The following is a 22,142-nucleotide window of genomic DNA, read 5'->3' as shown; positions in this document are numbered from 1 at the left end:
CCCACACAACCGGTAAAGTGGGTTCACTTGCCACTGGTCCTCACCACTCGGTTTGAGAGAAAATTAAGATAATAACATGTAAAAAAAATAAAATAAAATAAAGATGTAAATTGTGGGGATTTTTTTTTATCTCGTTTTAAACAACGACATTTTGATTATTTTACTTCGGAGAACTGACGCTAACGGTCACACAACAACGGATCTAACGTTCAACAGCGCGGACGTTTTTAAGCACGGAGCGAGAAGCATTCTGGGATTTCTTGTAGTCTTTCTCTCTAAAGTAACCAAAGGGTTAACTTTTGGTAAAATTAGTGTTAATTATAAAAAACAAATGCGTTTCCTTTAGTCATTTGCATCAGACATATCCAGTAAAACAATGGCTTAGGAGGTTTCCTTTTACAAGGAGAAAGACTGAGAAAACGATCGATTTTAGACATTTTTTGTTATGGAGGCAACGAGATGGAGAATGGTTTTATTTTCCTGGGGCAACAGATTTTATTATTATAGACAGTCGACGACCAGCTCAAACTATTAGTTGCATGTGCTGATAATGAGAGTGTTGACCAAGTGTCGTACCACAACAAACATCTGGTAGAGAAGACACTGGAGGGCCTCACTGTCTGAAGGTTTCTGCCCAGACCTGAAGGACACCAGGAAGGTCTGCAAAGCTGTCGTAAGTGACCTGAAGAAAAGTTCGGCAGGAAGTCCCGGCTGGAGTCTGTGATGTTGTCACAGCACCCAAAAGTATATTTATTATATTTCCCTCTAAATTATAATTGACTGGAAATATGAAGTGGCTTAGCTCAATGGAAGCTTTGAGGGAGAATCTATGCTTTCCGACAGGGGGCGCCAAAAACAGCGGACTCTTACAAACCACAATTCACTCTCTGAGATATTGCCAAATATAAAATGTCATTCCTTTACCTATAGTTGACCACATTTAATGTTAATCCATGCTGCTGGATAGTGCACTGGTTAAAACAGCAAATGTCCTTTACGTGTTGGCGTTTGACTGTTTTCTATTGTTTTTGCATCAGTTTGCTTCCTGGTTGTATTTCACAGCTGTTCAAATATTCTTGCAAAGCAATTAGATTTTTTTCAAGCATTAAACTTTTCTTAAGTAAATTTTAACAGTGTAGGTTTATTACTTTCATCCTTATCTAAAATTCTGACATTGCACTCCCACACCATACAAACACTTACATACAAACATGCAAACTTGTGTTAAATTACACAAGTGCAAAGTTATTTACAACGAAGAATAGCTATTCCGGTTTAAAAATTCAAAATAAAATACTCAACGGTTTAATACTCTGATACAGTGAAAATACTAAATAAAAATAGTATGTATATACAGTCTGATTTGGGTTTTTTTCTGTATCCTAATCAATTAAAATGTGGGGGGAGAGGGGGGTATCCACCTTTTAGAAAAGCTGTACCTTTAAACTTTAAAAAAGGGGGTATTTGGCAACAAAATTATTTTATTTTGAAGGCAAGAACTCCTCACTTCCTGTTTCTCGTCCGTTACCTGTGCCTAACTTACCGCAGCTTCAGGTTACAACCCCTGTTGTATGTCCGGTCGCTGCCGCCTGTAAGCTGCCTTCATGACAGCCGGGCAGCAGCTTTTCTGCTCGCATTGAAAGCTGCCTGCTCTTTCTGCTGGTGTGGACCTCAGAGAAGCGCCGAGGAAATGACTTTACCGTCGAGGATTTAACGAGTTTTGTGCCGTTGAACCGAACTCAAACCGCTGATTTGTCACCATGAGAAGTCGGAGTAACTCGGGCGTTAAACTGGACAACTATGCCCGGATAGTGCAGCAAACTATCCTGAAACACCAAGTAGGTGTTTGAATCTGCTTTTCACCTCTACTTATTTAGATTAACAGTTAAACAAAGGTTGTTTGTCAACGACAATAGCAGTTTCTTCTTCATAGCTACAGACCAAGTCATATTAGCTTGTCCGGTGCGAGCGAATATTCAAATGTTTTCATGCGGTAGGTGAAGAAAACTGACATTTCACAAGACAACGGTGATCTGTCACATACACTCATGGTTTGGTCACTGTAAAGTGTGTGTGTGAACTGAATATAATGAAGGTATGGAGTTGTGTTAGTGATTTTTAAGGGGGTTTTTGCACTTGGCCCACAGGGTTTTGGTATCTGGCTGCAGGGATTCGCCCTTGTCCAGTATTTGGACGCGGGTGTCCAGATAATTTGGCCATGTAGAGTATAACATCTACATTTCTGCCCCCAACTCTTACCCTAACCTTCTGTGAAAATACACTGTCTTTCCTTAAAACGTCTTAAGTGCCAGAGTCGAAGGCAACTGGACTTCCTCCAGGTTTCTTGAAGATGGTTCACCTCTCATCTGAAAGGCTTCCTCAGTTCTAGAGCTTGGCCGGGGCGTCCCAGGTGTTAAACCTCTTGGATGTGTTCCTGAGAGTTGTTGACCCACCCTAACATCATGTAAGTTGTTAGGGTCAATCGGGGTCCAATCGTCCAGGGAAGAATCTCAAGATGTTGCGTTGTAGGTGGCTGATAGTTGGTGTTGTAGGCCACCACCTTTGTTCGAAGATGGATGTTCCAGATGGACATAGATGGCCGATAGTTGCCATGTTTTACTTGGTGGAAATAACAGATTGCTTACACACAGGAAATCCTTATTGAGAAAAGCAACTAAGTTCAGTTTTAGCAGCCTGGACTCTGGGTAAGGTCTCAAGTCTCTTTTACATGTGACTTGTGTGTCTAAGGGTTGACGTGGGGGAACCAAAAAAGATTACACAAAATCCAACTGGACGGGATCTTAAATTGTCGTAAATTTGATGAGTGGGTTTGATCCAGCACCAATGGGTGCTTGACAAACTCTGGTCCATAGGGTTTTGGATCTCATTTCTTGACTCCCTGGCCTCTCCAGAGTCCATTCGCAAAAAACTACTCTAAAAACTAAAAACTCAGCATGAAGTCACTTTTGAATTTGTTCCAGATGGCTGCTTGCCACCTTGCAGTTGTATACAGCTCGCTGCTCAGATGGGTCGCTGCACTAATGACCAGAATCTGCTCACTGAGAGCACAGACGCTCAGCCAGGAGTCATCGATAATACATTTAATTTGAAATGATAAATCCAGTGTTAGTAAATCTGTCTGTTCTTGCTGAGTTGGCATCTGCATTGGGTAGCCTTTCAGCTGTCTACTCCATTAGTAAAATAGCTCAGCGCAAGCTAGTCTAAACACACGGATCACTTACTTTTAAAGAAGAAGCAATGGCTGATGACTTGACAAGGTCTAACATGTCGACTTTCTCACTGTGTATTTATGCAACTTGGCCAGAAACCACATTGTGTGACTTTTCTCACTGCTGATGATGAAACTCAACTTGATGGTGAAACAGTTGACTGCTTTTGTGTCTCCGCTGTAATAAAATGACAATTTATGACGTAGACGTCAGGAAAAATGAATATTTAGTAGTTATTCATGTCCAAGGACAATTACAGAAAATAATGAACAAATATTAATATTTATTCCACTTATTTTTTAGCTCTAACCAAGTAGTTTTGTTGTTATGAAGGGCTGTTGTCAGACAAGTGGCAACATCCTCTTTACAACAACAAGCAACAGGGCTTGTGGGAAGTGAGTATGTTGCACTTTTAAACAATCTGTTTAACTGTTAACTGTTACAGTTTTCCCTGTTTTCTCACATTTTATTGACCAAGTTGGTTAAACATTAATGAAAATAATATTATATGAAGACAAAGGGGGGGAGAAAATGTAGATAAGCTGCCGATCATGCAACAGAGTCCCTGATGTATTTAAAACACTCTTATTATTATTTGGATTTTGTCATATTCATTTTATTAATTTTACCCTCTCTTTAAAAATTCAAGACAAATGTATAAATTCCCAGGTTGTTTTATTGAAATCCCTCAAAAGTGCACACCCTGAAGCAGTTTATCTCCACCCTCGAGTGTCCAACATATCTTATTAGTTTTTGTTAAGTCCTGACCTGTGACCTCTGACCTTTCTGCGTGTCTGACAGGATCCAGTAACGGGTCTCCTGCCGGGCAGCACAGACCAGCCGGACGCCTGGGTCCGAGACAATGTTTACAGCATTTTGTCAGTGTGGGCCCTCAGTCTCGCCTACAGGAAGAACGCAGACAGAGACGAGGACAAGGCCAAGGCCTACGAACTGGAGCAGGTGGGCGTGTGTCTGCGTTCATGGACATAAAGAGGAACATGGGATTAATATTTTTATTCCCTGCAGTATCATATTGGTTCCTTTCCATGTCCCGGAGCAGAGTGTGCTCCTTTCTTTCTGCTGATGAAGGGGCTCGTGTTTCTCTGCTTAGAAACCAGGAACGATGTGTTGAAGATGTTGACATTTAACATCCCTCTCTCTTTCTCTCTCTTTAGAGTGTGGTGAAGCTAATGAGAGGTGTCCTGCAGTGTATTATGAGGCAGGTATGTCATGTCATTTTTCTATGTGCCGCTCTTCGTTTCTTTCCCTCTGAATCTGTTTCTGTCTGTTTTATACACACTCACACAGGACAGGTTGAGAAGTAAACAAAGGATTTGGACACTGTCCCAGCAATAACAGTAGAAATGAAGTGGAGGTTAAACCCTGCTGAAGCCCCAGATAAATCCTACTGACATAAATTCTTACTTCTTTTTACAGCAGTGCTTCAGATTCATAGCCGAATGGTCTTAAATGAAGAAAATGTTAACTAACTTGATCTCTTTCTCCTCTGTCCCTCACCACCACCTCCACAGCTGGATAAGGTGGAGAAGTTTAAATACAGCCGAAGCACCTCAGACTCTCTCCACGCCAAGTACAACACCAGGACCTGCGCTACAGTTGTTGGAGACGACCAGTGGGGTCACCTACAGGTCGACGCCACCTCTCTCTTCCTGTTCTTCCTCGCTCAGATGACTGCATCTGGTAAATAATGCAACAAAGAGCCATTTTTACATTTTAAATACTAGCTTGGGCCCTATTTACCCTTAAATGCAGTATCCAATTAAGATTTACAGATAGAAATTGTGTGGTTTGTTGCAACTTTAAAGGAGCTGTATCTTGGAGAGAAACCATGTTCAGCGACGGAGCAAATTTACAAATATATACAGCATGTAGAGACCCCATTCAAATGGAGTTTTAAGATGCGTTTCTAGTTGTAAAGTGGGACAAAAGCAGCTAATTTCAAGTGAATTTCAGGGGAAGTTTCAGCTTTTCAGGAGGATTGTTGTTTGAGTGTCTTGCTTTATTAAAAATGCAAGGGAATGTGGGGGAAAAGTTGGCTTGGGAAGTAGCAATTTGAGCATAAATACGTATGTTTTTTGAAAACCACGTTGACCATGTTTTATGCTCTGTTAAACACCTACAGCATCTTTCTCTATATCCATTAACTTGTAATGTTATTTTTACTCTGTGCTTTGATAAATCAACGTTTTTGTGTGCATGCCTCAGGTCTTCATATCGTCTACACCCAGGATGAAGTGGACGTGGTTCAGAATCTCATGTTCTACATCGAGGCAGCTTACAAAGTGGCAGTAAGTGCTCAGTCATTCACCCACAAACTCAATTTTTCAGCTGAAGAGAAACAGAAAAGTACAACAATCAGTGTGTTTCGGTTTGTATGTTATTATGTTTGTGAGGACTTTAGGAAAAGCGTTAACGTTGTTGTCGTCCTCTCTGGTTCCCCACAGGATTATGGGATGTGGGAAAGAGGAGACAAAACCAACCAGGGCATCACTGAGATTAACGCCAGTTCTATAGGCATGGCCAAGGTTAATACACACACACACACACACACACACACATACAGGGAATAGATTGATATATGCTGCCTCTGGAGAACAGTGGGAATCAGGTGTGAGGAGGAGAAACTGCCTGAGCGAGAGCCGAGCTTCCCACCACAGAGGCAGAAACAGGTGCTCCACTAAAAATCTCTGGCACGGTGGAAGGTGTCCAGTCACTGCGACGGCCTTTACTCTGACCTTTATGCAACCCAGACGCTGGAAAACTGACTCAGGATCAGATGGGAGGACTTTGTTTTGGTGTACGACGCAGCAGCAGCGTGTCCCGATGTCAGTGTGGATAAATGTAATCCTGCTGTCAGAGAAAATCCTTGAATTATCAGCCGTGTTTTTAGCTAAATGAGAGCATGTTTTTGATGCTGCTGGATGGTTTCTGGTCTTAAAAACAGACATCCTTCAAATACAAAGAGAATTAAAAACCCCGAAAACATTGTAGTTATTTTTACATATGATATGGTATTCACTCTCTCTGTGCCTGACCCAGTGCTGTCCTTGGCTGCCAGCAAACAGGAGGTATCAGGTTCTCTGTGGTCTTCCAAGAATGGCCTCTGGCTCAGAAATAACACAGTACTCACAGTACTCAACACAGTGAACACACACACACACACATACATATATTTACTGACACACAGTTTAATTTAAGACACTGGAAAGAGGCACCACTGCAGGTCGTTCCCTGCTCCATTAATTACATGTCGTTTTTAGCATTTATAAAAGCAAAGCGGCACGAGTTGAATGTAACGTGCACTGAAATTTAGTTATTTGTATTTTTGATCACAAATCATCATAACACTGTGAAAAATGTCCAGCTGAGTTATATCAGAGCCCAGAGTGATGCCGGCAGACGTCTTACTTTGTGCGACAAAGAGTCCAAAACCCTAAAAATATTCAGTTTTTAGAACAAAAATGCAGGAAATTCTGTTCAGGATTTTTGCCTAAAAAGCGACTCACAATTATGAAAACAGTTCTAGATGTATTTTTCTTTTAATTGACAGATTTTTGTTGATAACTGGTCGATAGTTGCCGCTCTGATTTGCTGCTGTGTGTCCTCCAGGCAGCTCTGGAGGCCTTAGACGACCTCAACCTGTTTGGAGCAAAAGGAGGACCTGGATCTGTGGTCCACGCCCTGGCTGACGACATACAGCACTGCCAGGTACACAAACACACACACACACACACACACACATTACACATATCAGAAAAACCATATCAGCATCTTCTGATTCTGAGCTATCTCTCATCAGTCCATCCTGACCTCCATGTTGCCTCGAGCTTCCATCTCCAAAGAGGTGGATGCCGGCGTCCTGGCCATCATCTCGTACCCGGCCTTTGCTGTGGAGGACATGAGCATAGTCAACATGACCAAGGAGGAGATCATCTCCAAACTCCAGGTGCAGAGGAGTTCACTGGAAAGAGGAGATCAACCTGACACTGATTAAACTGTTTTAAATCTGCTTTTAAGTAATGAATAGCACATATTTTACATATAGACAGACTGAAGATATTTTGCCTTTTCTCTCGTCTTCTCAGGGTCGATACGGCTGCTGCAGGTTCCTCAGAGACGGACACAAAACACCCAAAGAGGTGAACGACCTGTAAAAGTCTTTTTCAGATGAGTAATGGATATAAAATGTCAGTACACGGTGTCTGCATGTTGCACAGACACGGACTATATTTGGGATTATTAGCTTTGAGGAGGTGCCCTTCAGTACATGAGCTGTTGGAGGAAGATTGTGACTCTTCTCTGGAGGTTTAATCTCTCTCCTTTTCAGTCCCTCTCTTCCTCTTTTGTTTTTAACTCTGGTAGTTAGCAGGAACATTTAAATGAATCCAAACAGGGTCTGGTCACAGAGGGCTGAGTGTGGGAGCTGTATGTTATGGTCAGTGTTGCTCAGCTCTTACGTAACAACTTGGAGGAGGTCATTGAGTTAATGGAGCGTAGAAAAACATCAGCACTATAAAGGTTTATTCTTTAGAGGTCAGTGAGTTGACAGCGAACTTTATCTTAAAAACCTCTGACCTGTTCTGTGCTCTCTTTTTAGACAACATTTCAGACTTTATCAGGACTGTGCTGGATTATTATTGTTGTCCCTGGTGTTTTCACAGTCCATCAACCACTTATCAATTTATTTATGGTGTTCAATGTCTGGCATTAAGAAATATTAGAAAACAAAAAAACTGTCCTCATGTCAACTTCATTTAGAAACGGCTGCTGTGATCTACTGAGCAGCTTCCAGTTATCAGCTGGACTATTTGTGCCCTGAAGAATGTCTAGAGCTCTGTAGGTCACAGAAAAGCAGAAAAGGGATTTCTGGCACAACCTGACCAACGTCCAAGGTGCAGGGAGAAGAGAAACAGTCTTAAAGTTTCATGCTGGATAAAAAAATACCTTTATTTAGTTAAAAAAAACATGCACGCAGCAGTCTGTCTTTGTAGACGACATTCGATCAGCACACGGAGGAGAAGAGTCAAGTTTTCCTGCAGGGATCAATGAATATTCTGCTCGTCTAAACTCTGCCTCTGTTGATCTTCCTGCAGGATCCAAACAGACTGTATTACGAGTCTGCAGAGCTGAAGCTGTTTGAGAACATCGAGTGCGAGTGGCCGCTGTTCTGGACCTACCTCATACTGGACGGCATTTTTATCAACAGCCCTGAACAGGTAATTCACACCTGCATGTGAGGTTTGACAGAGTGTGTACCTGTTGAACTCTGTGGATTTTAAAGAGGTTAATAATATTTGTGTTAATCCATCCAGGTGCAGGAGTACCAGGAGGCTCTGGAGGGAATCCTGATCAAACAGAAAGACGGGATTCGACTGGTCCCGGAGCTCTACAGCGTCCCCGCGGATAAGGTGAGGAATTCAGGGGAAGTTCTAGCTCTTCTTGATGACATTTTTACTCTGCTAACATGCTTTTATTCTCCTGTATGTTCTCAAACAGGTGGAGGAAGAGTACATGAACCCTCACTCTGTGGAGAGAGTTCCTATGGGCAAATGTCCTCTGAAATGGGGACAGTCTCTGTACATCCTGGGGAACCTTTTGTCCGAGGTGAGGCGTCATTTTATCAGCAAACACCTTAAAAAACACATAAGAAAGCGTCATGATTAAGTTTGTCAGCTGTATTAGTTGTTTTTTTTAACTTATTTAGTTTTTTTGTCGCTTTAATTCTTTAAAAAAAAAATCTTTCTAATTGTTTTGGACCCTTGTGTTAACTATTCTTACTGCTTTGTCTCTACAGTCTCATTTTATTTTAGTTTAATTAATTTTTTCTAATTAAAATGCTAAACAAATTAATTGGTCACTATATTTTTGTAACTCTTCTTTTGTTGTAGGCTGTCATGAATCTTATATCAGGCACGACTTTTTACAGTTGCTACTTTTAAAATGCTGATAATCAGATTTTGAGCTTATGAAATGAGGAATTACTTTAAAGCCTAATGTTACTGAATGTTACTGAGCCTAATGTTACTAACTTACTGACCTTTATTTGAACCCAAAGTTATCTCATGACTCAAAATGTTCCAGTAACATCATGTGTCATTGGTTTTGTGTCTCATTTCTTCTTTAGTTTCCAGATTTTTCTTTCAAACCCATTCAAAACATTACTTATGTATTTTTAGGGGCTCTGACTTTTTCTCATTTTTCAGGGTTTTCTTGCTCCCGGAGAGATCGACCCTCTAAACCGACGTTTCTCCACCATCCCTAAACCTGACGTGGTCGTACAGGGTGAGTTATCAGGAAACATGATTAGTTCAGTGATGTAGCAGCAATAACGTGGGGAGTGTTTTAATCCATGTCGAAACCTTCTCTCTCCTCTTTCAGTGTCGATTCTGGCAGAGACTGAGGAGATTAAAGAGCTGCTGGTGAAGAACGGTATATACGTGGAGACTGTGGCCGACATCCATCCCATCCACGTGCAGCCCTCCAGAGTCCTGAGCCACATTTACGCCAGACTCGGTGCGACCTCAGACAAGAATATTTCTAATATCTAAATCAGAAGTGACAACTTTTAGGAATAAAGGGAAAGTGTCTGTTTTTTTAAATCCATCTTTTTGCCCTTCACGTAATTTAGAAAACCTCAGATCTTAATTTGTACAAAAAGGCAAAATGTAGAGTTGAGGTACTTTCAGCTGAGAGGTTAACAACTAGAAAATGTTCGACTCTCCGAGCCGCCGCTCACTTTTTCCTGCTCTGTCCCAGGACGTAACCCGAGGCTGGGTCTAACAGGACGGCCCTACAGGAGGATCGGAGTCCTGGGAACCTCTAAGTTCTACATCATCAGGAACACCATGTTCGCATTCACACCTCAGGTAACTGATAAAATGTGAGAGACCACACACACGACGACAAGTAATGTCAGATTTCACTGTTTTGTTTTTATAGTGTGTGATGTGCTATGAGAAGATCAACACCAGAGCGACTGCAAACCAAATCCACACGCAGTTCTTGTTGGTCCTTCAGTCAGCTGCCTGATTGTTCCACACAAAGATAAATCTAATATGAACATAAAAAAAAAAAAAATCTGAAACACCTCACACCACAGGACAATCTGATAAGATCATCTTTAGAACCATCAGATAATCTGTCCTTTGCTGACTTTGATCAGGAGGGGGGATGAAAATTGGCCCTGTTTTCTCTTCTACAAAAGCCTAAAGCTACTAATAAAAGCAGAAGATAAAATTTAATGAAAAACGTGTTAAGGTCCTGTGTTATAATTTAAGAAAGTCAGGCTGGTGTTTAAATGGGACTGGATTTGATTTTATCTCCAAAATGTCCATATACTGCACATATTCTGTACTTGAAATACTAATTTCCAGACCCAGACTTTTCATGTTCTCTAGTTCTACGTAATGTTGTTGCCTTAATTTCATTGAGTCACTAGAAAAGAGGTTGGTCCAAAGCCCTGATTTCCCATAATCCTCCCTCCAGTTCATCGACCACCAGCAGTTCTACATGGCGCTGGACAACAAGATGATCGTGGAGATGCTGAGGACAGAAATCGCCTACCTCTCATCCAGATGGAGGATGACTGGACGACCCACCGTCACTTTCCCCATTTCACAGACGATGCTGAGTGAGCACACACACACACACACACACACACACACACACACTTTGTGCTGAAAACATGAACAGAGTGTGTGTATTCCTCGTCTTGTGTGTGTTTGTGTTTCAGCTGAAGATCGTACAAACCTGGACCCTGCCGTGTTGGCGACACTGAAAAAGTTACAGGACGGTTACTATGGAGGAGCAAGGTGAATTTACGTCAGGAAAGAACATGGTTGATTTTGTGCTGTTTTTTTTAAACAGGTCATCTTTAAAAATGAATAATTTTAGGCAAAAAATGTCAAATTAAATTGATTAGTATTTTGGTGAATTACTGTATGTCCTGGAAGTTTACTGTAGATTCGTAAGAAGATGAAATTTACAGGAAATAAAAATGTTAAATGATTTAATTAATTATTTTTTGTATTTGTATATGTATTTTTGTAATTTGTGAAGAATATAACACATGTTAACATATTTAACATACGCTTTAAAAACAGACATATACAAAATCTAAAAACCTCTTTTTTCCCTCTTCATCCTCCTCCTCCTCTAGGATCCAGACGGGGAAGCTGTCGGAGTTCTTGACCACTTCCTGTTTTGCTCACCTCAGCTTCCTGGACGGTAAGGGTCCTGGCAGCATGGGCCGCCACGAGGAAGCATATGATGATGATGATGAGAGTAGCGGCGATGGATACGTGCATGAGTTACGCTGTGATGATGGTAAGAAAAAAATAGATGGCTGGAATGGCGACACCAGCTGTGGAATAATATATTTTTTTGAATAGATAAATAAACTTCACAGCGCGAGGTGGTTTGTTTTCCATCGGTGGTTCGACCATTCCTGGTGGTATGTATTCCTGAAATACATACACGGCCACAGACTGTAGCTGTGCATGTTTAACCTGCTGAATCACTCAAAGTTACCAAAAACCCATTGACTTTGAGACGAGGGAACAGGAAGTGCTAACATGCTAACTTACTTCCTGGTTTTACGACTCATTCCTGCACCACTGCTGTTCAAAAACGTACGTTTTAATATTCCTCACCTGACAGAGATCTCAACAGAAATATAAATATGAAACTAAAGTTGTTTTTTGTCAAACATGTCTTGGCTTGTTGGTAAATGAGACTTGTTCAGTAATGTTGCATTTAAATGACGGATAACTTGAACTTTATTGATCATAGAATCCTGAAATGTTGTGCTGCTTGTGTTTTGTGCTCGTCTGTTGTAATTTAACACACATGCATGGTGTTAAATAGCCTGTGACTGGATGCACGTTTTTGCTACTTGATGATCTGTATATTCACAGTTTTAGAGCATTTTGGTTGCATGATAATAATCTTCACAGCTACATCACTGTACAATTAAATTCACTCATGAATTAACTTATTTTCACAAGAGGTGAATATAGCCACACAGATAATGTTGCTCCGCTAATACAACTGACACAAGAGGGCACTGAAAAATAACATCTGAACTTCATAATGACTGAATATGAAGACACATACACTCATATACAGTCTACAAACAAATATAAAAATATAGCTCCTATTGAAAACGACTGATAAAAACTGTTTACAGCATCTTAAAACCCCAAATAAAACTATAAGCTTGGTTAAATATCCTCAGGTGTATATGTGTGGGAGAAACATGTTTTTTGGAGGATTTGGGTGAAAAAACCTTTTAAGAACTGCATATCAACTCTTGTTATTACTGTTAGATATTTAAATGGATTTCATGAAGTCAGATAATTGAGGTGGTTCAGTTTAAATGAATGGTTCTCTCACTTTTTAAGGTGAGTTGTGACTTCTGCTCCCTGTGACTCTTGTGACACTTTCGTGACATTTTTTAACTATTTCTCCATCCTGTTCCTTCTGTCCCATCTCCATATGTCCTTTTTGTCCTCTCTCACAGAGGCTGACGACCTCGCTCAGTACCTGGACCACCTGTTGGCCCACGCTGCCCCCAAGAAGCCCAAAAAGCAGGTCGGGGGTTTGAGCAGGTTCAAGGCTGCTGCCACCAAAACAAAGGAGATGGTGTCTTTGATGAACAAGGCTCAGGACCTCAATGTTCACAGTGAGTGGATCCCTAATCTGGGACTGGATATTCCAGACACCCCTCAGAAGATACCAGCACTCGCTGACACCAGACTGCTCTTTGATTTGTGTTGTTTTGTCCAGACGTCAACATGTACCTGCCAAACAAACTCTTTCGCTCCTCTCAGCCGTCGCTCAACCTGAACCTCCCAGATTCCTCTGAATCACAACAAACTACGGTGTGTTTTTGTGTCTTTTAACTCCTCCGCCATCCCTCTTTCATCCAAATCCAACTTTAACTTTTCTCCTCTATCCGTCCGTCGTCCTCCTCCAGAGTCCAGACGTGGCAGTCATGGCCGAGAGCGGCATCCCGAGAGACGCCAGCGGCAACATTGATTACAGCGCTCTGGTCCAGCTGCTAAAAGAGACACAGAATCTCCAGGACCAGGCTGACATACTCTACATCCTCTTCAAAGACCAGTGAGATACACAGTTTGATAACGCTGCAGTGTTTCAGAAGCAAACCTTGTTAAAAATATCTGCAGTATCGACCAGGAAAATATGATTTTTTCATGCTTAAAACTTGCTCAAGAACCATGTGTCTTTGTTTTTCATCACCTTTCCTTCATTTACTCATAATTCTGATAAAATAAAAGTGTGGTGCCTCATGCATTCATGCAAAGATTCTGCCTCGTGTGCTCTAGAAAACAGGGTGTAAAACAGAAAACAAGTCAAAAATGAGGATTCAAACTGGAAGATTCAAACTTTGCAAACAAGAATCAAAATCGTTCCTGTCAAACTGCATAAAACTCAAACATTTCTCACCGTCTCTTGACTGCACAGCTTTCATTAGCCTCCCTGTGTTTGTTCTCGTGCGTCTGTTTTAACAGGGGAATGGACTGGGACACTCAGCTGCACGGCAAAGGCTCCACGGTGCGCTCCCTGCTGACCGACCTTTACGACAAGGCCGGAGAACTCAAACACTGGGGCCTCATCAGGATGATCTCTGGCATGCTGAGGAAGAAGGTGGAGGAGCTCGACTCGGTACGACAGCAGCTCGCGTGGACATAAACGTGGTTATGAATAAAACACAGCAGCGTTCAGAGTTTTCCTTCAGCAAAGGCGGCCTTTTCTGATTGGTTGTAATCTCTCGGTCTCTCTCTGTAGGCCTGCTCTGATTTGCTGGCTCACCAGAAGCACCTGACCGTGGGTTTACCTCCTGAACCCCGAGAGAAAACCATCACCGCTCCCATACCTCCAGACCAGCTGGCCGTCCTCATCGATGAGGCCAGCGACAACAACATCAGCGTGGCTATACTCACCCAGGTGAGCCATCTCCTCCGCTATCACCTGTGAATTTTTTTCCCTCCCTCATCGTTTTTTCTCCCTCCATCCTTCAGGAGATCATGGTGTACCTGGCTATGAGCATAAGGACTCAGCCCAGTCTGTTCAGCGAGATGTTCAGGCTCCGCATCGGCCTCATCATCCAGGTCATGGCCACTGAACTCGCCCAGTCGCTCAACTGCTCAGGTGAGACGAGAAGAACGTGGTGTTTAAACTTGGGCCTTAAGCAAATTGTTAAAATCACGATTTGACTTTTTTTTTTTTTAAATCTCTGTGGTGTGTGTGTGTGTGTGTGTGTGTGTGTGTGCAGGAGAAGAGGCCACAGAAAGTCTGATGAGTTTGAGTCCGTCCGAACTGAAGAATCTCCTCCACCACATCCTCAGCGGGAAGGAGTTTGGAGTTCAGCGTAGCGGTCAGTCAACCAATCAAATCCATCCCATGCAGCCAATCAGAGTCTGCTCTGTCTCTCCTCTCTGTCGAAACTCAATTCAGTCTTTCTGAACTAAGGCCTCATTATCTCGTAGTTACTGTTTCATTAAGCTCAGCATGTGAAGGTCTTGAAAAGTCTTAAGAAGCGTCATGAACAACTACTTTCTCACAGTTCAAAATCGCCGTCACTTTTTATAACGTTTTAACCAGATGACAGATTTTTTTTATCATCAGACGTCTGGATCTTCAGTAATCAGAGAAACACGCTAAGCAAACAGCCGCTCTCGACGTCCTGTTCCCGTCCAAGAGCGCCACGGAGAAGCAACGTTTTTTAACGAGGAATTCTTTATTCAGTGTTTTTTCCAGTTTGAATTATCAGGTCTGTAGATTCTGCAGCTACGAAGCTCAGAAGCTTTCAGCAAAACTTGAATTAGCAGTCTATTATTTATATTAATTATGAGACAGTTGGTCCCTGGGTGTAGTTTTATAGGAGAGTAACGACGTTTGCCAGCAATAATAAGTGATATATAGATGTTATTTCGTCTGATTGTATATTTACAGAAATCATTTCTACAAGTTTGTAATAAAAATTTCATATATAAGCACTCAGTTTTCCCTGTGAAAGAACAGACTGAACACACTTAAGTTGTTTTTCTTTTCTCTCTCCTCCTCAGTGCGAGAGATGGAGGCCGGAGTCAGTCCGGCCATCTCCATCCATCATCTGGGCAACGTTGGCGCCACCAAGAGCGAGCGAGCCGGCATCAGCAAACTGAAGAGCGACATGAAGATGGTAGGGTCCTGTGGTCGTGAGATCAAAACACGTCTCTCACAGCTCGTCATTAAAAATGGTGTTGACGTAAAAACCCAGAACATTTAGGAGGTGACGAGGACGATGATGATGAAGAGGTGGAGGATGAGGTTAAAGGATGAGAGGATCTTATTCAAACTGAACTCTGTCTTCTTGCAGCTGGAACACAGGTTGTCTTTGACGGATGTGAGCAAGGTGACGACGACTGAAAAATGTTGAATCAGATCAGGTCCTAATTCAGTTTGATGAGGCTGACGGGAAAAATAATTAGTGGAGAAATTGAAAGGAGAAGGAGACAATTAAGGAAAAATTTAAAAATCCTGAAAAATTATCAACAGGGTGAAATTAATTAAAGTTGTTGTGGTCGATGTGAGCACCCTCAGTTTATTAGTTAATTTATTCATGACTTCATGGTTTTTGTGTTGCAGGCGGAGCACAGGTTGTCCTTGACGGATCCATTTAAGGTGATGATCACATGAAGGAATATTAACGATCACAGTATTATATGTTTCTACTGTATCAGTAAACAATGATCCAGAATATACTGTAGATGTTAATTCATCTTCCATGTAAACATCACCAGATGTCAGATTGATCAGGAAGTGAAGGAGACTTTTTTTAATTGTGGTTGTAGTAATGTGGTTGTTTTTGTTAGTCAATAAAGGGTAGTTCTGTGTCTTGTTCCGGAGCTTTCAGCTGCATCTCACTGTTCTCATCATCACATGGAGTTAGCTCCGTTGAAATGAAACTGCAGATGTTCAAACGTCAAACAAACTCTGAGTACTTTCAGGTCTTCTGGAGAGCTGTTGACAAAACAACTTCAGGTTTGCTTAAGGTCCACTTACTCGCTTTTTCCTGAGCTTTTGGCTTGAGCTAAGCTGCTGTTTCCAAGGTCAAGACTGAACTGTGAACCTAAATGTTTAATGAGGAAAATCTGATCACAGAGGTAGAAGAAGATTGTGTGATGCAGTTGAAAGCTCGAGATCAAGCAGGTTGAGTTTTTCTAGCTGCTTTCTGTAAGGTCAAGACTGAAGCTTGACTTCACAATGCTGCTTGTTTTGTCTTTGTTTTGATTCAGGACCCCAGGCTGTCTTTAACAGATCCAGTTTTGGAGGTGATGATGATGATGAGGAGGAGGAGTTAATTCACCTTGCTGTGGAGTTGTAAACTGAAGATTTTAATGATGTTGAGGAGGATGACATTAATCTCATTAACTGGCTTTGCTGTGGAAACAGAATATGGCTTCGCTAATATGACAGTTAGCAGTTGTGGTGACAGTTGTGTTTTAATTTTTGCACTTCATTGTGTTTCCTCTGTTGCAGATGGACCGCAGGGTGTCTTTGACTGACTCAGTTAAGGTGATAATGATGATGAAATTAATAAATAAGAGTCTTGGAGACGAGAGGGAGAGCTAGATGCTGAGATTTGACTGAATTAAAGGAGCTAGTTGTACCTTTTTGCTATCGCTACATAGCTAACGTTAGCATTAGCAGCTGTTTTAGAAAAAATGCTGCGAGTTCAGCATCAAACTGTATTCCTTTACTTGCCAAAGAGTCAATAATGCAACGCTAAAGTTTTGCCTCTAGTTCTATCACTTCTTCTCTTCCACTTAAGTTAGCATGCTAGCTAGCTAGCTAGCCCTGTCCCGTCTCATTACTTTCCGATAGCGACTCACTGCTCTGAACAAACAGTGCTGCTCACCACCTATTCCCAGGGAGAGACCACATTCAGCGGCACGGAAAACTTACACACAGCTCCTTTAACAGTTGATAGAATTGTAATTAAGTGTTGATTTTATTCTGATTCAGATGCGGAATGATCACAGGTTGTTTTTGACAGAGCTGATCAGAGCGATGATGATGATGATGATGGTGTTGGTGGAGGTGTCAGACTTGTTTTGACCCATTAATTAATTTCGGCTAATAGAGAGGGTTTAAATTATCTGGGGTGTTACAGGTTTTAAATGAAAGTCACCTGTTATGAAATGTGGATTTTTATTTTTCTCCATTTCAGTTCGACCGGTCACTGTCCTCCCCTCGCAAGGTGATAACGACATTAAACACGTTTTTCTGGGTGTTAATTCACATGAACATCAACTAAAAAAGTTATAAATCAAATAATTTGAGTGATTAACCCTCTGCTACCTTGTGGCTGCTCAAAAAGTGAAATATCCTGCAACTTTATTGTGTGTAGTTAATTATAATTTATTGTTAGCAGAGCTGCGACTAACAATTGTTTTCATTATCAATCTGTTTCTTGATTAATTGATTCATTGTTTGGTCTACAGATAACAGTCAACTCTAAAACCCAAAGATATCTCACGCACTATGATTTCAGATGAAGAAAAGCAGCAAATATTTAGATTTTAGAAGCTGGAGGTTGTAAATATTTGGCATTTCTGCTTGATAAATGATATAAACAAGTTATACTTTCAGGAACAACAGGCACTTTCCTGTTGGATGGATTAAGTGCAGTTAATTTAAGGTAAATTAAGTGTTCCAGAATGTATATTAAAAAAATGAAAATCAATGAAGGCACAGGGAAAAAAATGGAAATGTAAACTGACCAGTTTGCTTCTCAACTTCTTGTTACATGACGATGGAAGTTTCATTCAGCGTTTAGAGCCTCTAAAACTCGCACACCAGGAAATTAATCTGTTTATTCACCTTTAATCTGCTGTTTTCTAACCTAATTTCTATCATTTCCCATCTTGATTTTCATGCATGCTGTGACTCTTGATGTAGCACACGAAGAGGCAACAACCCGCCAGCTTTCGTTTTGTTTTGTTGTCATCACTGTTTGAATCCATCACTCGCGCTTTTGTCAACTGCTGAGCTTTGTTGTTTTTCATTTTGTGCATCTGTTTTCCTTTTTTTTCCTCTCCCTTCCCTTTCTTTTTTGTTTTTGTCTTTACTGCGTCTCAGGGCATGCGATCTCAGTCACTGGACATAGAAAACATCGAATCTGGGGTAAAAATTTGTCTATTAATCAGATTTTTCTCATATTTTGCGTTGTCAGTTCAGTAAAAGCCTGGTCTGTGGTCTGCGGGACTGTGATGTGCCTCAAAAACAGGAAGGGGGTGCTGTTTTTTCCAGGATAAAACTCACCTACAGTAAATCCTTTCTGTTTCTCGGGTGATTCAGAGGTACAGGCTGCCGTCAATAGAATCTCTGGACATTCCGGAGAGCATTCCAGTTGCCAAGGATACCAGGCACGGCCAATGGCTGCGCAGGAGACGTCTGGACGGGGCTCTGAACAGAGTCCCTGTCGGGTTCTACCAGAAGGTCTGGAAGATCCTGCAGAAGGTCAGTCTTTATGCGCTGAAGGACACACAAGAGTTTGACGCTTTGGGGTTTTAATAAAACAGATTCTCACACGGCACACAGATGATATTCTGTTTGTTCTTGATCTGTAATGGACATTTACCACAATGTACTGATACAAATATGTTGCCCTCCAGTGCCATGGACTCTCTATAGAGGGATTTGTACTTCCTTCTTCAACCACCAGAGAGGTAATCCATCAGCACAGTGAATCTCATGCTCTCTTCACACTCTTCACACACTTTAAATTTAAATTTCACTTAACCACTTAGATACAGCTAATCTGAAACAGGTTCCTTATCAGATCTCTTTAGATTTGTCTGTCAGTGCTTTTAAGTTGCATACATTTCAATTAATTTAACATCAAAAATCAAATTGGCCATCAGAACTAAGAACTGTAAAACACCTTTTCAAACTCCCAAAACAACCCTTTCATTTCTCTTTTTTTGTTTTTCATTTAGTGTTGACTGTATATTGATATATATTAGATTTCTGTGACGCAAAAGTGACGAAAAAGTCTGATGGAATAGGTTTGTTTTAATGCTAGTTTAATTCTAGGAGTTCAACCAATGTTAGGCACATTTCACCTACAAAAGGTGAACCTAAATCCATCCCTCTCCTGTTCTACTTCTTGTCTTTTCCTTCCTCGTCCTTTCAGATGACGCCTGGAGAGATCAAATTCTCCGTCCATGTGGAGACGGTGTTGAACCGCGTCCCTCAGCCTGAGTACCGGCAGCTGCTGGTGGAGGCCATCCTGGTCCTCACCATGCTGGCCGACGTGGAGATCGAGAGTATCGGCTCCATCATCCACGTGGAGAAGATCGTCCACATCGCTAATGACATGTTCTACAAAGATCAGGTCGGCGTCAACAGACATGACTCAAATCTGGTGTTATTAGTTTTGTGATGGAGTAGGGCAGCATGTTTCATCTCTCCCTCTCCTCCAGATGGACCTGGGAGCAGAGGAGCACATCCTGGAGCGGGATCCGTCCACCGGAGTGTGCAGGCTGCTGTACGACAGCGCCCCCAGTGGCCGCTTCGGGAGCATGACCTACCTCACCAAGGCCGTGGCCGTGTACGTGCAGGACTTCCTGCCCAGCGGGTCGTGTGCTGTGCAGTGAGAGGACGCCACGAGAAACCAGAGCAGGCATGAAACCACTCGTTAAAGCTGAGACATACAACATTTTTTTAACGTTAAATTACCGATAAATTCTAAGATCTAATATGTTACATTTATAGGTTACATTCAGAAACAGAAACTGTAGCAGCAGTTAGCTTAGCGTCATGTCCTCACTTTGTAGCTTAAAGGACGTGGCTTTTCCAGCCTCCCTAAACTTTCTGTGGCTCTCAGCCCTGGTTCCTACTGAAGACGAACAACCTGTAAAAAAAACATATAGTTAAAATAATTTTCTTAAACGTCACTCAAACTGCGGTAAACAGTGCATTTGCTGGGGACTACTTTCAGCTGCGGATTAACACACATTTATTGCTCCAATGAGTATTAACAGCAGAATGTCCCATGTGGGATTTGGTCAAAATAAACTAGTAATGCATAAATGCAGGTTTTGGATACACAGACAATACTTGTTTATAGGATTCATTCATTGCTGGTTTTAGTCTTTTAATAAAACATTAACGAAATAAACGAAAATAAAACATTAAAACCAGTAGAAGAGAACGTGGTTTGACCCGGGCAGTTTCCTAAAGCAATTCAGTCTGAATATCCAGCTGACAAGCTCAACTTTTACCCAGGACACACACAGTTCTCACGTGTACAACCATTGTCGAAACGTAAAGTTTTACAAAACCTACATAACTCTTTAATTTATTACCACACATATGCTAAGATTGTAGTACACCTACTGAACCTACAAGTCTCATGTCACTATACCTCAAATCCCACTCGCTGTGTGATGTACAAAATAATGACAAAATTAGATAATCTATTTACTATTTATTTTATAGTTCACTTAACAACAGTTATTTAGGAAATTTCTTGAACGCCTTAACGTTGTAGCACTTATTAAAGTGTGTGTGCGATTGAAACTACAAGAACACTGTTTAATTTTAACTATGCAAATTAGCATTTAGAGCTTTTGTTGTGTTACTTTGGAGATAAAATAGTTTTAGCATGTAATACTGTACTTTTGCAGTTATTCTTGAAAGCAGTGCAGTGAATACTAAAATGTGCAATTCAGATTTCTGTCCTCTTGAAAAGGGAAAAGCCTTAATTTACTGCTGTCGTGGCCTTAACTTTCATTTTGTTTGTTCATTCTAGTTTAATCACAGTAACTCGTGTTAGTTTACATTATTTTGGACGCATTTCACCTTTAACCTTTTTCTGTAAGAGTGTTTCAATGATTCACCGTCCAGTACACTGGGAGAAAAATGTGAATAAATTAAAGGTAATTTGAGAACAGACATGATTCTATGTCTTCAGGTTGAGACATTATTGAGAAATGTGTAATGTCTCTCGGTTGAATGTACAATAACTGAATTATTTTGTGATATTTGAAGATGTGAGCACCACACTCCATGTGAGCTACAATCAATCATGGCAGAATGAGGGTGTTAATATTATTACATTTGAGAAGAATGGGAGGCAGTGATTTCTCTGTTACTAGAAAATATCCACTGAACAAAACTGGTCGTTGTCTGTTTTTTGTTGTTATTTTTGAAACTAATTCTGTAATAAAAGAGAGAAGAAGCTACCGTTTATTTTCTAAGTTTAGATTTAGTTTTACAGCATCTGCTGATGATTTCGTAGTCTGACAAACTCAAGGTCCACTTACGTGCTTCTTCCAGAGCTTTCCGTCGTATCACACTGCCTCCTCAGCTTTCCTTGTGGAGATGGATCTGTTCCAGCTCCAGAGAAATCTTTTGAGCAGTCCTTGAGTTGGGACTGTTTTGTCATCTTACAGTTTCCAAGATCAACGATGTTAACATACACATTGAAGGTTAATTTTAGCATCATGTTTTGTTTGCTAGTGGTTGAAAGCATCCACTAGGTGGTGCTTTGTGTATCATTATTAACTTCCTGATTCAGGCCAAGGCCATTTTCATCACTCAGCGTTTTGTGTGCTGTATGAAGATCTTTTACAATGGCACTCCGTCATTGAGAGATGTATTCTAATGTATGTCTATTTTTGTGGAGAATATCTATTCATCTATAAATGTAATCTTTTTTTAGACTATTGTAAAGTAACAAAACGAGGCTGGATTAAGCAAGCAACTACAAAGGGTCCCAAAAGCCCCAGGTTCAGTCCAAACGAATTTAAATATGGAAGTCAATTTCTGCCAGTGTGATGAAAAAATAAATGTCTGTAGGTCATTACAATGAGAAAC

At 41.1% G+C, this 22,142-nt stretch overlaps 1 protein-coding gene across 10 annotated transcripts; it reads left to right on the top strand.

Annotated features, from left to right (window-relative positions):
- Positions 1-1,554: 1,554 nt before the first annotated feature.
- phka1a (phosphorylase kinase, alpha 1a (muscle)) lies at positions 1,555-21,508 on the top strand. Of its 10 annotated transcripts, none has more exons than XM_018703784.2 (36): positions 1,555-1,838; positions 4,032-4,190; positions 4,406-4,453; positions 4,763-4,931; positions 5,457-5,539; positions 5,696-5,776; positions 6,861-6,959; positions 7,051-7,197; positions 7,337-7,390; positions 8,345-8,467; positions 8,564-8,659; positions 8,748-8,855; positions 9,455-9,533; positions 9,630-9,764; positions 10,008-10,117; positions 10,737-10,881; positions 10,984-11,062; positions 11,410-11,477; positions 12,772-12,933; positions 13,038-13,132; positions 13,228-13,373; positions 13,784-13,937; positions 14,061-14,219; positions 14,294-14,423; positions 14,548-14,649; positions 15,341-15,456; positions 15,634-15,669; positions 15,903-15,938; positions 16,553-16,588; positions 16,797-16,832; positions 17,488-17,517; positions 18,399-18,443; positions 18,618-18,779; positions 18,935-18,988; positions 19,456-19,656; positions 19,745-21,508. In XM_018703784.2, the coding sequence occupies exons 1-36, from the start codon at positions 1,761-1,763 to the stop codon at positions 19,916-19,918; spliced, it is 3,735 nt and encodes a 1,244-aa protein (XP_018559300.1). In that variant the 5' UTR covers positions 1,555-1,760; the 3' UTR covers positions 19,919-21,508. The 10 variants fall into 10 exon arrangements, with proteins under 10 accessions (XP_018559300.1, XP_018559295.1, XP_018559297.1 ...); XM_018703779.2 differs by having other exon boundaries at positions 11,410-11,576; XM_018703781.2 differs by lacking the exon at positions 15,634-15,669 and having other exon boundaries at positions 11,410-11,576.
- The last annotated feature ends 634 nt before the right edge of the window (positions 21,509-22,142 follow it).

This window comes from Lates calcarifer, linkage group LG14 (assembly GCF_001640805.2).
Source record: "Lates calcarifer isolate ASB-BC8 linkage group LG14, TLL_Latcal_v3, whole genome shotgun sequence".
Taxonomy (NCBI): Eukaryota; Metazoa; Chordata; class Actinopteri; family Centropomidae; genus Lates; species Lates calcarifer.
Note: the sequence above shows the minus strand (reverse complement) of the source record. Positions and strands in the feature narration are given on the sequence as shown.